General features: G+C 43.1%; 2 protein-coding genes across 4 annotated transcripts in view; both read left to right on the top strand.

Annotated features, from left to right (window-relative positions):
* The window catches only part of RAB3IP (RAB3A interacting protein), a 36,647-nt gene extending 35,316 nt beyond the window's left edge, over positions 1-1,331 (top strand). For all 3 annotated transcript variants that reach the window (XM_080935962.1, XM_080935963.1, XM_080935961.1), the window contains one exon: positions 118-1,331. In XM_080935962.1, coding sequence (XP_080792088.1) covers positions 118-200 — 83 coding nt within the window. In that variant the 3' untranslated portion in view covers positions 201-1,331. The remainder of the gene's footprint in view (positions 1-117) is intronic.
* A 10,882-nt stretch (positions 1,332-12,213) lies between these two features.
* Positions 12,214-12,877, top strand: part of MYRFL (myelin regulatory factor like) — a gene marked incomplete at both ends in the record, with an annotated part of 113,330 nt that continues 112,666 nt past the window's right edge. Inside the window, one exon of the mRNA XM_080935346.1 lies at positions 12,214-12,259. Coding sequence (XP_080791472.1) covers positions 12,214-12,259 — 46 coding nt within the window. The remainder of the gene's footprint in view (positions 12,260-12,877) is intronic.

Below are 12,877 nucleotides of genomic sequence, written 5' to 3' on the forward strand. Positions count from 1 at the left end.
TGCCTCATTAGGATACGCCCAGTTTTGCTTTTCAGCTAATTGTACCTTTTCATTGCAACTTGAGCAGTAATTAAGATGCCATGTTATGACTTACATGTCTCTTCTCTGTTTGCACAGTTGATCAGATGTTTTGGGAAGTTATGCAGTTGAGAAAGGAGATGTCGTTGGCAAAGCTGGGATATTTCAAAGAGGAACTCTGATGCCCTGTGTGGGGCCGTGCTGCTCCCTGGACAACTGAAGGACGGCTGAGCATTTCTGTGGCCCCTCGATATTTATTTCTAAGGAGAGGGCCAGAGACTTGCCTCCTGTTGCACACTACACTGAGGAGTACTGTGATTGCTTGAAACGGACTGAGCTGTACTTGCTGTTCCCTTGATGGGGCACACTATGAAGATTGCAGGCCTGCCAGTAATGGAAACTCAGCACTGCAAATCAGAACCACCAAATAAATACCACATGGAGCGTGTGTGTGTTTCTTAGTCTGACTCGGCATAGAGAGCTGCAGAGGACGATAGTCGTCCTCATGCTGTAGCCGTGAGAGGCAGGGAAGGAGCCAGGTGGACACGTGCTCCTTCATGTCTCTGTGCTAACATTCGGACGGACGAAAGGCCCTATTTATTTTTATTCTGTCCACTGTACTGTAGAGAATCCCTTTATCATAACGAATTGAGTGTAATAAATGGAGGACAGTGAGCAGCTCTTGAGCATCCTGTAGTCGTGTTAGCATTGAGCGTTGTCATGGAACAGAAGGAGTGTTAAGATTGGTAGATAAGGGCATGGTCTAAAAGGTGTGATCTACCAGCAACTGCTTGGTCTAAGTTTGAACTAAAGCTGACACTCAGGAAGAAATGACCAACATCATATGTACAAATAAAAGGTTCATGCTGGAGAGACACAGTATAGGAAAGTGAAGGAAAAGAGCCTGCTTCCTATACCTTTTCCAGTAAGAACACTACTCTCGTATCTTTGGAGAATAGCCCTGGACTTCAGCTATTTCCTACTTAGATATGCCCAATTCTGAATCAAAACGACCTCCTTTATTGTATGCGTGTGAATGTTTGTATATCTCAATCTGGCCTGCTGTACACATACCTTCTGGACACTGAAATTGGAGCTGCAGACAGTCTCTCCAGCTTGTCCCTCTGGCTTTTAAAAGTAAGCAAAGCTGTCCCTGTTGGTAAACCTTCACATCTAAAAAGATTTAAAAAAAATAATTTTTGTACATTTTATGTGTTTGTACGAGGGTGTGCCTGTGTGTGTGGCAGTCAGGGGTCAGCTTTTGGAAGTCTGTTCTCTCCTGTGTGGGTTTTTATGATCAAACACTCAGGACATCAGGGCTGGTAGCAATACCTCTATGTGCTGAGCCATCTCTCTGGTGCAGATCTCTACATTCAAATCATTGTGTGTTAATTGCAATTAAATATAATTTAATTGTCTCTAGAGATTGGGTTATTTTTAGTTCTTTACCTACCATGATGTGGTGGTGAGCCACCTTATATGTATATACTTCTGTGGACATTATGGCTTTTCCTGCATGGGTGTGCCTGGTTTTAAGATATTTGGACTACTCATTAGACATCTGAATGGTGTAGCTCACCCACAGAATCACCTTGAACATGCTTGTCCAAGGATTCAGATTGCCCCCAAAACACTTTGTTGATACTACTTAAGGAAGAAAGACAAGTTCAGGAGATGCTAACACTGGAAGGAGAGTGGGCTGCATGTATAGCACACAGGTGGAGTGCCAGCCCAGCTTTGGTCCCTAGCACCACAAAACAAATGCAAACAAGGCACTTGGGGACAGTTTGCTGATCGAGTGAGCAGCGCGATTGATCATCCTGCACCACACTTCTCAGCATCAGCAGTGCAGTGCGCAGAGACTAGGAGGCATGGGACTTCCTAGGAGTTCTCACCATGCTAGAGGGAATGTAGCCATGGCAACAGTGAGAGCAACAATAAGAAGGACCGAGTAAAGATGCAGTATAACATAGGAATAAAGATGCGAGACGATCAGTTCGGTGAAGAGTCAAATTGGATTAAAATGTGTATGCACAAAGCTTGGGTCAGGGGCTAAAGATAGAAGAATGGAGGGTGAAGAAAATGCTAGTGTTTATACAAAATCTATTTGTATGAAAATAAGTATGCTTGTATGAGTAGTAGCCGGAATAGGTAACTAAGAAAGTACTAAGCCCTTGTAACTGCGCCTGCACCCAGTCTTCAGGGCAGAATGACTGGGTAGGGGAAGACCTATGTGTATCAGCGGGGCCATGGTGACAGATTCCAATGACTAACAGATCAACAAGGCTCTGGAGTCATCTTCCTGACTCCTGCCCAGGCAGATGCTAACCCTGTACAACTCCAATTCTCTCTCTGGCTTGTTGTGCTGAGGCTCATAAGGGATGTGTCAAGAGGGCTTTGAGAGTCCCACTATCTAGTGTTCGTTGATCCAACCTCCCAAATGACTAGCCTTCCAAAATCCAACTATTACAATTTCCTCCTACCACATTCTCTTCATGCTTCATGCGACAAGGTCCTAAGAAACTGGAGAGCTGCAGCTAACCTTGACAGTCACCTCCACTTCCCACGCGAGGAGTGAGGCATCCCTGCAGCTGGAAGTTGTCCGATGTAGAGAATGTTTCCTCACCAATGTGATCAGCAAATCCACCGTGCTCTGCCAGGGACAAGCAAGCAGGATTTCTGACCCAAGTAGTATCAGGTTTATATTACAGTGAAATACCCAGGGGACGTGCCTCTCTACAGAATGTTCTCCAGGAAGTCTGGATGCTACTGGTGTTGCATATACCTAAACATTTATTTTTATTGGAGGGAAATTTTGATAGGATTATCTTTGGTAACAGCTGTGTAGGAAAAAGTGGAACCGATCAGATTAAAGGGAGAAGTAGAGGTAGCAAGAGAGAAGCCACCCATGGCACTTGGGACAGTTGAAGTTTAAATCGGAAGAACAGGTTTGGTATAGAAATTCAAAGGAAATGGATGGAAGAGAAGAAATGGGAAGTTGCCATCAGACTGCCACAACACAGCCAGTAGGTGGGAAACAGCCATCAGACTGCCACAACAGTCAGTAGGTGGGAAACAGCCATCAGACTGCCACAACACAGCCAGTAGGTGGGGAACAGCCATCAGACTGCCACAACACAGCCAGTAGGTGGGGAACAGCCACCAGACTGCCACAACACAGCCAGTAGGTGGGGAACAGCCATCAGACTGCCACAACACAGCCAGTAGGTGGGAAACAGCCATCAGACTGCCACAACACAGCCAGTAGGTGGGAAACAGCCATCAGACTGCCACGACACAGCCAGTAGGTGGGAAACAGCCATCAGACTGTCATGACAAGATCATCCAATTCTTTGGGGAGGCTGAACGTGATGTGGAAAAAAATGAAGCGGCGCTGGAGGAGGAAGACGACCACAGTTATCAGTTGGCTGGCCAGGGAGTGGGTGGCAAACAAATGAACTGTCTCCATCCCCAGAGAGGCTTGGCCACGTGTAGCCTCTGCAGCTAAGCCAAGAGGATTTGACTTTACACTTAGGAAAAACTGTTTAGGAGAATTCTTTGATAGCGTTCATCATTGAACTTAACCCAACCTTAAACTTGAAGTTAAAAGGGAGCATTAGAGGTAGAAGTAGCTATGACATGCTACAAAGACAAAAAGGGAAAGAGGAGATAAAGTATGTGACCATGCCTGATACCCTTCCCCACTGCCCCAGTAGGAGGCAGGAGGATAGAGAGTGCAAAGGCATCCTTAGATACATAGCAGGTTCAAAGCCAGCATGGACTTTGAGACCCCTTTTTAGATGGAACTGTTAGAAAATCTTTAAACTCTAAGCATCAATTAACAAAACATAGAATACAAAGATTGCTAGGCCTCAGAAGAGATTACATAGTAATGGTTTAGATCGGTGGTTCTCAACCTCTGGGTCACAACTTCTTTGGGGTCACGTTTGAAGATGCATGGACCAGGAAGTGGTAGTACTTGGAGGTGTGGCCTTGGTGAAGGAAGTGTCCTTCAGATGAAGGTGTGGATTTCTCAGCTCCCCCGTACCATGCCTGCCATGCTTGATCATACCTTCATAATGGTCTGACTTTTTGAACCTGTAAGCCAGCCTCAATTAAATTTCTTGTAAGATTTGCCTCTGCCATGGTGTCTGTTCACAGCAGTAAAACCCTAACTCCAGGTCAACAAACCCTCTCACAGGGGTCGCCTAAGAACATCAGAAAACACAGGCACTTACGCCACAACTTATAAGTGTTATGAAGTAGCAACAAAACTTGAGGTTTGGGGTCACCACAGCATGAGAAACTGTAGTTTGGGGTCACAGCATTAGGAAGGTTGCAAACCACTGAGGTAGAGTGGCTGGAGAAGACTGTGAGGGGAAGCGAGGGAATCTGTGAAACCAACACAGGATGCGTGGAGAACAGAACAGTCGATGGAAAGAAGTGGACAAAGTAGGCAAGTTTATTATGGAGGGAAAGAAAGCAATGTTGGGAGTGGAAACTTTTGTCATTACAGATTCTTCATATACTCACTAGAGAGCAGAGGGCATGCCAGTTAACATGAAAATTCAAGCAAAGTGGAAAAGTTCAGGGAAAAAAAAGTTGATCAAGAAGAAATAAAGCCATACTAGTCTCATTAAGTGAGACAGTTAAAATTTTCCTCATAAAGTTTTAAGCACAAATAGTTTTACCGAACTTTAAAGAGTGGGTTCTTCTGATATGCAGATTTATGCAGATAGTTTAGTGTACCCCTACAGCCAGACCTATGCTGTCTTTATAGTAACTAGATAGAACCTATATGAGGGATGAAAAATATATGTCTTTTATAGTCAGGAACCTAACACACTGACCAAACAGAACTCATGTCAGGAATGCAAAAGAAGGGTATATTAGAAAATTGATGCCCTTCACTGTAGAGTAAATGTAAAAAGCCAGTTGATTAACAGATGCAGAGAACTGATAAAAATGGATACCTGCTGATAATAACCATGTCTAAGTAGGAGAGTGCTTTCAATACGACAAGGATGTCTGAAGATCCAGTAATCACAATTTGGGAGAGGAATGACACAGCTTTAAAATAACCAACAAGACAAAGGACTGGAGAGGGAAACACCCTTCTTGGAGGACATTGCACAAGGCCACAAACTCTAGGTGAAGGACTACGGGCAATTGATGACTACTGAGTGTGGGAGGATCAGTCTTCCCCGGGGTTGAGCCCTCTCATTGGTTTTCCAACACCAAGTGGTCAGCCCCTAAACACATCCATAAAAGACAACATTGAGTGAACTCAGCAGGTTGTACTGAGAGACTTACATGCATGTATGTGTTTAACAAGAGTCCATGAATTTGAGAGGAGACAGAGGGGACATGCAAGAGTTGGAGGGAGGCGAGATGGAGGTAGAAATGATGTAAATACAGTACTGATAATATAAAATTCTCCAAAATGTGAGCGCCCACATTGGGTAGCTCATGCCCACCTGTAATTCTAGCTCTAAGGTTCTGTGGACACCTGTATTCATGTGTGCACACCCACACTGTCACATACATCAATAAAAATTAAGCTAATATTCTTTAAAATCAAGAAAAAGATAATCATTCAATTTTAAAATCTGACATAGTAATAGAAGTGTTACCACAGCACAGAAAGGTAAGAGGGAACAAAGAAGCCTAATTATTGGAAAGGAGATAGACTAAAAAGTTTTACAGATTATGTGGTTATCCACACAGAAAATTCAATCAAAAAGTCCACTATCACATTATTAGGCCTTAACTGGGCAGCTTACTAAAATTAATATAAAAATCAATATATAATTGTGAATTAAAATATTTGCTTGCTTTGTTTACAAATGGTGCTAAAACTCAAAAGACAGAGACATGTAACACTCATGACCAGATGAACAAAAACTTAAATGTCTTACTAAATTAGAAGTGTGTAGTATTCCTCCTGGATTTGACAATCTGGTTGTACTGGCTGGTTTTGTGTCAAATTGACACAAGCTGGAGTTATCACAGAGAAAGGAGCCTCAGTTGAGGAAAGGCCTCCATGAGATCCAGGCATTTTCTCAACTAGTGATCAAGGGGTAGGGCCCAGCCCATTGTGGGTGGTGCCATCCCTGGGCTGGTAGACCTGGGTTCTATAAGAAAGCAAGCTGAGCAAGCCAGGGGAAGCAAGCCAGTAAGTGACATCCCTCCATGTCCTCTGCATCAGCTCCTGCTTCCTGACCTGCTTGAGTTCTAGTCCTGACTTCCTCTGGTGATGAACAGCAATGTGGAAGTGTAAGCTGAATGAATCCTTTCCTCCCCAACTTGCTTCTTGGTTATGATGTTTGTGCAGGAATAGAAACCCTGACTAAGACACTGGTTATAAATAAATGTGCCCAAATAAATGATAGAAGTATGCCAAGGCACCAATAGAAAAGACGGAAGGAGGGTCTTTGGATCCTATTTATGAGTCTGAATATTAATGTTTTACTGCAGAAATGGACAAACCAGCCAGTGAAGCAAAAATACACAGCTGTGTAGCAGACTTGTGCATGTAGATTTTATATTGACACAGTAGGCAAGCTATATAAATCAGAGATTCTCAACCAACCCAATGTTGTGACCCTTTAATACGGTTCCTCGTGTTATGGTGACCCACAACCATAAAACTATTTCATGCTTACCTCATAACCATAATTTTGCTACTGTTATGAACCATAATGCAAAATCTGATATGCAGTATATCAATATGTGACCCCCAAGGGGGCTGTGTCCCACAGGTTGAGAACCATTCCTAGAGTATCTATGAAATTATACCAATAAAGAAGGGGAAATAAATTAAAATGCCCTCAACACACACACAACTTAAGTATCTTGAACCTTAGGACCTCTGATGTAGAAAATACAGATTTTAAAATATATTTTGAAATGGTTTCTTATTTTAAGAATTTAAGTTTGAGGCAGATATCATGTAAGATAATAATAAAATAAAATTGGCTGTGTTATGAATTCTTACTTTAGAACTTTTGCCCACCAAAGTATGAAAAGACATTTGCTAGCATCATGCTTGTATATAAAGTGGAGACTGATAGTTCACACCTATAAAGCTAATTACACCAGAAGGTAAGGTAGGAGGATTTTAAGTTTGGGGGAGGTTTAAGAAGTGATTAGCTAGAGGAAGTCTAACACAGGGGCCAGGTTTTGAGGGTGTATCACCCTCTCTAATCTTCCAAATTCATTTCCAGTGGGGATAATCTTTTGTGCACCTGTCAATAAAAAGCCGATGGCCTATCAGCAGGAGGCAGGAACTAGGAGGTGGGAGTTACTTCTGGTGGAGAGACTGTGGCGCTCTGGAAGATAATCAGGTATGGGAAGATTCACCACCCAGACTCTGAGGAAGTTGAGTGTATGAAACCGAGGAGAAGAAACCAGCCATGTAGCCGAACTCAGGATAAATTCGATAAGAAGATAAGAGTTGAAGGACCAGCCTAGCTTATGGCCTAGGCATTTATTCATAGGTAGATAACCCACCAAGTCGTTATTCGGGAACCGGCGTGGGTGGAAAAGCCCGTGATTACAATCTCTGCTTTGTCTTATGGTTAAAAGACAGAGGCCTCAGCTTCCTGGCTCTTCCCACCCTACCTCCCACAGGCCCTGCTCTGCCACAAGGGGCTCTTGTTTCTCTGTAACCACAGCCAAAATAAATTCTTCTTTAAGCTGCTTCAGGTGATGGTATTTATAGTAACTTTTACGGAGAGATAGCTAACCCATAGGGTGCTTGTCAAGCATGCGCAAGGCCTCAGGTTCTGCAACAGAGCAGACAACCTAACAGAAAATGGAGTGAAAGGCCGGAATGTCTGAGTCTGTTTTCAAAATCAGAAGTACATAAATGAGACTAAGTGTTAAAAAGGTTTTATTCTCAATCAGAGAAACAAGACCACAGTGACATATTTAGATATATTAAACCTGCAAAAATGAACCCAATAAAATCCAGTTCTGAAGATTTTAATCAATAGGACTGGCCGTATATTGCTGCTGTGTTAATCAATATATCCACTGTGAAAAGTCATTCATTTGAAAGTTAAATATTTGAAACAAAATAAGTTATTTGATAAAGGCAAACATTGCACATTTCTCCCTTCTCTATGGAGTTGAGATTTAAAAGACAAGGTCTATTAGGGACAAATTGGGGGTGGGAGTGGGGCTGTGCAAAGGAAGTGGGAAGACGAGCCAAGACCATGCACATGGAAACATCATCGTGAGACAATAAATTTAAAGGTAAGGAAACTGAAATGTTAAGTATTTACATATCTGTGAACAAGTAATTTCACTTTCATTTTTTGAGACACAGTATCTCACTAACCCAGGCTAGTCTGGGACTCACTGTAAATAGCCCAGGCTGGTCTATAACTCATAGCAATTCTCCTGCCACCCAAGTGCTGAGATTGTAAGTGTAGGCTACTAGACCTGGCAACAATTCCACTTTTAGGTATGTGCTTGAGAGAAATACTTGCATGAAGTATCCCAGAATGTGCACATGATAATGTTCTAGAGAAAATGATTCAAAGCTATACCTGTAGGGGGGAATAGATGTTCACAGATGGCCTGTTGCATGGTACCAAAATACCAAGTTCTGTCTGCCTGCAATGTACTAGTTTAGTAACATAGAATGAAAAAGCAACGCTTGGAACTGTGGCACACTTCTTTTCTCATTAAGGCCAACTGTTTAGTTGTGGGTGTCTGTGTGTTTGTGTGGGAGCATGTGTGTGCACATGTGAAAGTGTTTTTGTGTGAATGAACACTTGCGTGTGCATGTTTGTGAGTGTCTAATTATTTATTAAACCACAGGTAGTAATATGATTCAGGAGAGCGGTCACCTGTGGGTGTGGGAGAACTGGGGGGAGAAAGACATACCAGCACAAGTCACTGTCTTCCCCAGGCAGCAGGTTTATAGGTGCTCAGTTGTCGTTAAAAATACACGCTGTTAAAAATAAAGACCAGAAGAGAAACACTCAGGGACTATTGGTGCCATGTTAGGAAGCAAAGCCTATGACTATCCTAGTCATGTGCACACACATTCCATCACCAAACCCTGAAAGACTGAGCAGTTCTGTGGAATTAATTTTCCAGTTTTCTTCAGCTGACCACACAAAGGAAGCTGTGTGTTTGCTACAGGACATCAAAAGACAAGTAAAGGTTGCTCTGTATCCCCCCCCCCACCATAAGTTCAAACCATGGGGGGGGGGAGTTAACTTTTTAACTCAGTTTTTGTTCAGTTTTGCTCAGGCTGATGGTTCTGACAAATTTAGTCATTTTTTCTGATTCTGCTGTGCCACACTGCCCCTCCTATCCCCATGACTCCAAGCTCAAGGGGTGCCAAAGCTTTGGTTTATTTTGACCCATTTATTCACCTACTTGCCTGGCCCCCAAAGCACTGAGCCATATGTTCAGTTCTAAGCATAGCTTCTTAGCTCACTGAACAGAATTGAATCTCCCTTCGCTGTCTTTGAAAACCAGAAGCATCTTGGTGGACTGGTAGCATCCACGGGTACCCACTGATAGTGGGTATAGTGTGATATTTTCTTCCTGTTCTCCAGAAAGCTTGGGGTGAGCGTCAATGGATGTCTTGAGTCACTTGCGTTAGAATTGTTAATTCATGATTTACCGGAAGGCAAAAATCTCTCAAAGGTTTGCTTTGTCTCTTGTCCTTGTGTCCTATACCTGGTTTGCAGTCAGTTCTTGCTCATACATTGTGCTAATTTGGGTTTAATCATTGGTTATCTCAACGGACATGTACCAGCATTCTAACGGAGCTGTCTCTCCAGGTTGGATGTAATTATTTCAATTCCTAAACAGAAACAGTAACCACCAGCGTCCAGTGCACATGCCTATGGCCATGTTCCATTTAAAACCGACTACCTGCCTCTCACAGGCCAGCCATGGGCTCTGCTCCCAAACTCTCTCCCCCCACACCATTACTCCTCTCACACCATTGCCCCTCACACCATTGCCCCTCACACCATTGCCCCTCACACCATTGCCCCTCACACCATTGCCCCTCACACCATTGCCCCTCACACCATTGCCCCCAACACCATTGCCCCTCACACCATTGCTCCTCACACCATCGCCCCTCACACCATTGCCCCTCACACCATTGCCCCTCACACTAGTCATTGTTCTTGCTTTCAAAGACATGGTCATTATCTAAGACTGCTCTGTGGCACCTTGATATTGGCATGCGGCACATGAAATTAATCATCATTTTTCTGTGTTCTCCAGGGCTGGTCTCCCAGGAGAACACAGAAGTAGTTATAGTGTTCAGAGAGCACAGAGCATTATTTGTTTGTCTTTAAATTTTTAAAAATTTTTAATCTTTATTTTCTTTTATTTTTTAAAGGATTTTATTTATTTATTTATTTATTTATTTATTTATTTATTTATTTAATTTATGTGAGTACACTGTCACTCTCTTCAGACACACCAGAAGAGGGCATCAGATCCCATTACAGATGGTTGTGAGCCACCATGTAGTGGCTGGGAATTGAACTCAGGACCTCTGGAAGAGCAGTCAGTGTTCTTAACCGCTGAGCCATCTTGCCAGTCTCTCTCTGTCTCTCTCTGTCTCTCTGTCTCTCTGTTTCTCTCTCTCTCTCTCTCTCTCTCTCTCTCTCTCTCTCTCTCTCTCAAGAAAGCACACAGCATCACATAAGTCAAATGAAAAAAGTGGAAAATTTCAGGAGGCAGAGGCAGATAGATCTCCGAGTTTAAGACCAGCCTGGTCTACAGATTGAGTCCCAGGACAGACAGGGCTACGCAAAGGTACCCTGTCTCAAAAAACAGAAAACAAACAAAAAACCAACCAACCAACCAAACAACAAAACAAAATTAAACAACAAAAACAATTAAATTTACATGTGTGGGTATGTTACCAACATGTATGTCTGTGTACCACTTTTGTGCCTGGTTCCTACGTAAACAAGAAATGGGTTGGGTTGGAGAGGTGGCTCAGTGGTTAGAGCACTGACTGCTCTTCCAGAGGTCCTGAGTTCAATTCCCAGCAACCACGTGGTAGCTCACAACCATCTGTAATGGGATCTGATGCCCTCTTCTGGTGTGTCTGAAGACAGAGACCATGTACTCACATACATTAAATAAATAAATAGATCTTTTAATAATAATAATAAGTTGGGTGAACAGAAGAGGGTGGGGCAGAATGACAATTTTCCTTCCAACTCTGTTTCTTAGGTGATTATTAAATAAATGGTAGCTAAGCAGCCAAAGCACCTTTTGTTTAGTTCTGTGTCAGGATTGTGAGGTAAACATCGTTTTAAATGTTTCAGGTTGAGAATGTGGTATAGAGGGACTTTCACAATTAGTCTACATCTTTAAAGTTTATAGGTTCCGAAGCCAGGGTGGGGTGGAGTGGCACATACCTTTCTTCTCAGTACTCAGCAGTCCGAGGCAGGAGGATCTCTTTGAGTTCAAGGTGAGTCTGGTCTACAGAGTGAGTTAGTTCCAGGACAGCTAGGGCTACACAGAGACAGTCTGTCTCTCTCTCTCTGTGTGTATTTTGAAGAAGTTGTCTAAGTGTGTACTGAAGAAATTGTAATTTTGCAATTTACATTTGAAAATATTGAACAATTTTTAACTTTTTATCCTAACAAAGCCTTTAAAATAACCCAGTCTTTTTGGCCACTTCCAAAACCGATTATATTGATGCGCCCCTTTTTTGAGGTTAAAGAAAAATAACTGTATTTTTTTTTTTTTTTTTTTTTTTGGTGGCTGACTGGCTCTGCTTGATGAAGGTGGGGATAGAAGAAACACTGATGTAAAGAACCCATAAGAGATAAGGCTCTGCATTTATTGCCCATTTATGCAATTACGTGTGTCACTAAGGACAAAGGTCCTTAAAACAAAGCCCATGGGCAAAGTAGAAGCCGGTCCTGGACCCAGAGAGATAGAGTCGTCATTACTTCCCTCTTCATGATTTTTTTCTCCTGTGTGGCTGCAGCTCCTTTGGTTTGACAATCACATTGGAGAACTTCGCCGTATTTCCTGGCTCAAGTGGATGGCTGAAGAAATGCTTCAAGTCCATACAAAGACCATGGATACTTTCCAGGAGTATTCCTAGGCTTTGAGTCCCACCGACAACACTTCCTGAGGTCTGTCAGCCCCTGTTTGACGAGGAAGCGGCCATAGACCCACAGCAGCATGGAGGTGCTAGACGAAAACGAGGCTCTGCAGCAGTTCTTTGAAGGTAAGGGCGCCACGGTTTCTTCTTATGCTTTGTCCTCGGAAGAATGCTATCAGATAACTCCCGAGCTCCAAGTACAGGCTTTACTTGCTTCGTTGATAGCAAAAGTCCGAGACACGGGAAATGGATTTTAAAATACGGGATTCCGGCTCTTGTCTCTGCTATAGGGACCCTGAGCGACTGACTGTGTGGGGGATGCTCTCGTAATTTTGTGGCCGGGGTGAGTGTGTACCCGGGAGGAAGGGCGGAGCCGGGTTAGGGCTGGGAGCGCCTGGAACATCGGGATCCTGAACCGATGATGCAGGGAGAACGGGAGACTGGGAGTGGTCCAATAAAGGACTTAATCTTCCTTAGCTTCTTCACAAAGAGTCAAGGGAGCACTTGTATTAGCACCTGTCTACATGTATTAGGGCTCATTCCTTCTGCTCTTTACACTTTAAAAAAATGCCAGATCCGTCTTCATTCTGAAATGACTAAATGTTAGTGAGAAGGTCTTAGTATAATTTATCGTAATTAGTTTCAAATCAGCCTAAGACAGCAAAGGAACGCCCACTTCGTGCTCCCGATTTTCTGCTTTGTTCATAACATTTTAAAAACGTGTAGTTGGGCCGGTCGCGAAAT

The sequence above is a fragment of the Micromys minutus genome, assembly GCF_963924665.1.
Source record: "Micromys minutus genome assembly, chromosome: 22".
In the NCBI taxonomy this organism is placed as follows: Eukaryota; Metazoa; Chordata; class Mammalia; order Rodentia; family Muridae; genus Micromys; species Micromys minutus.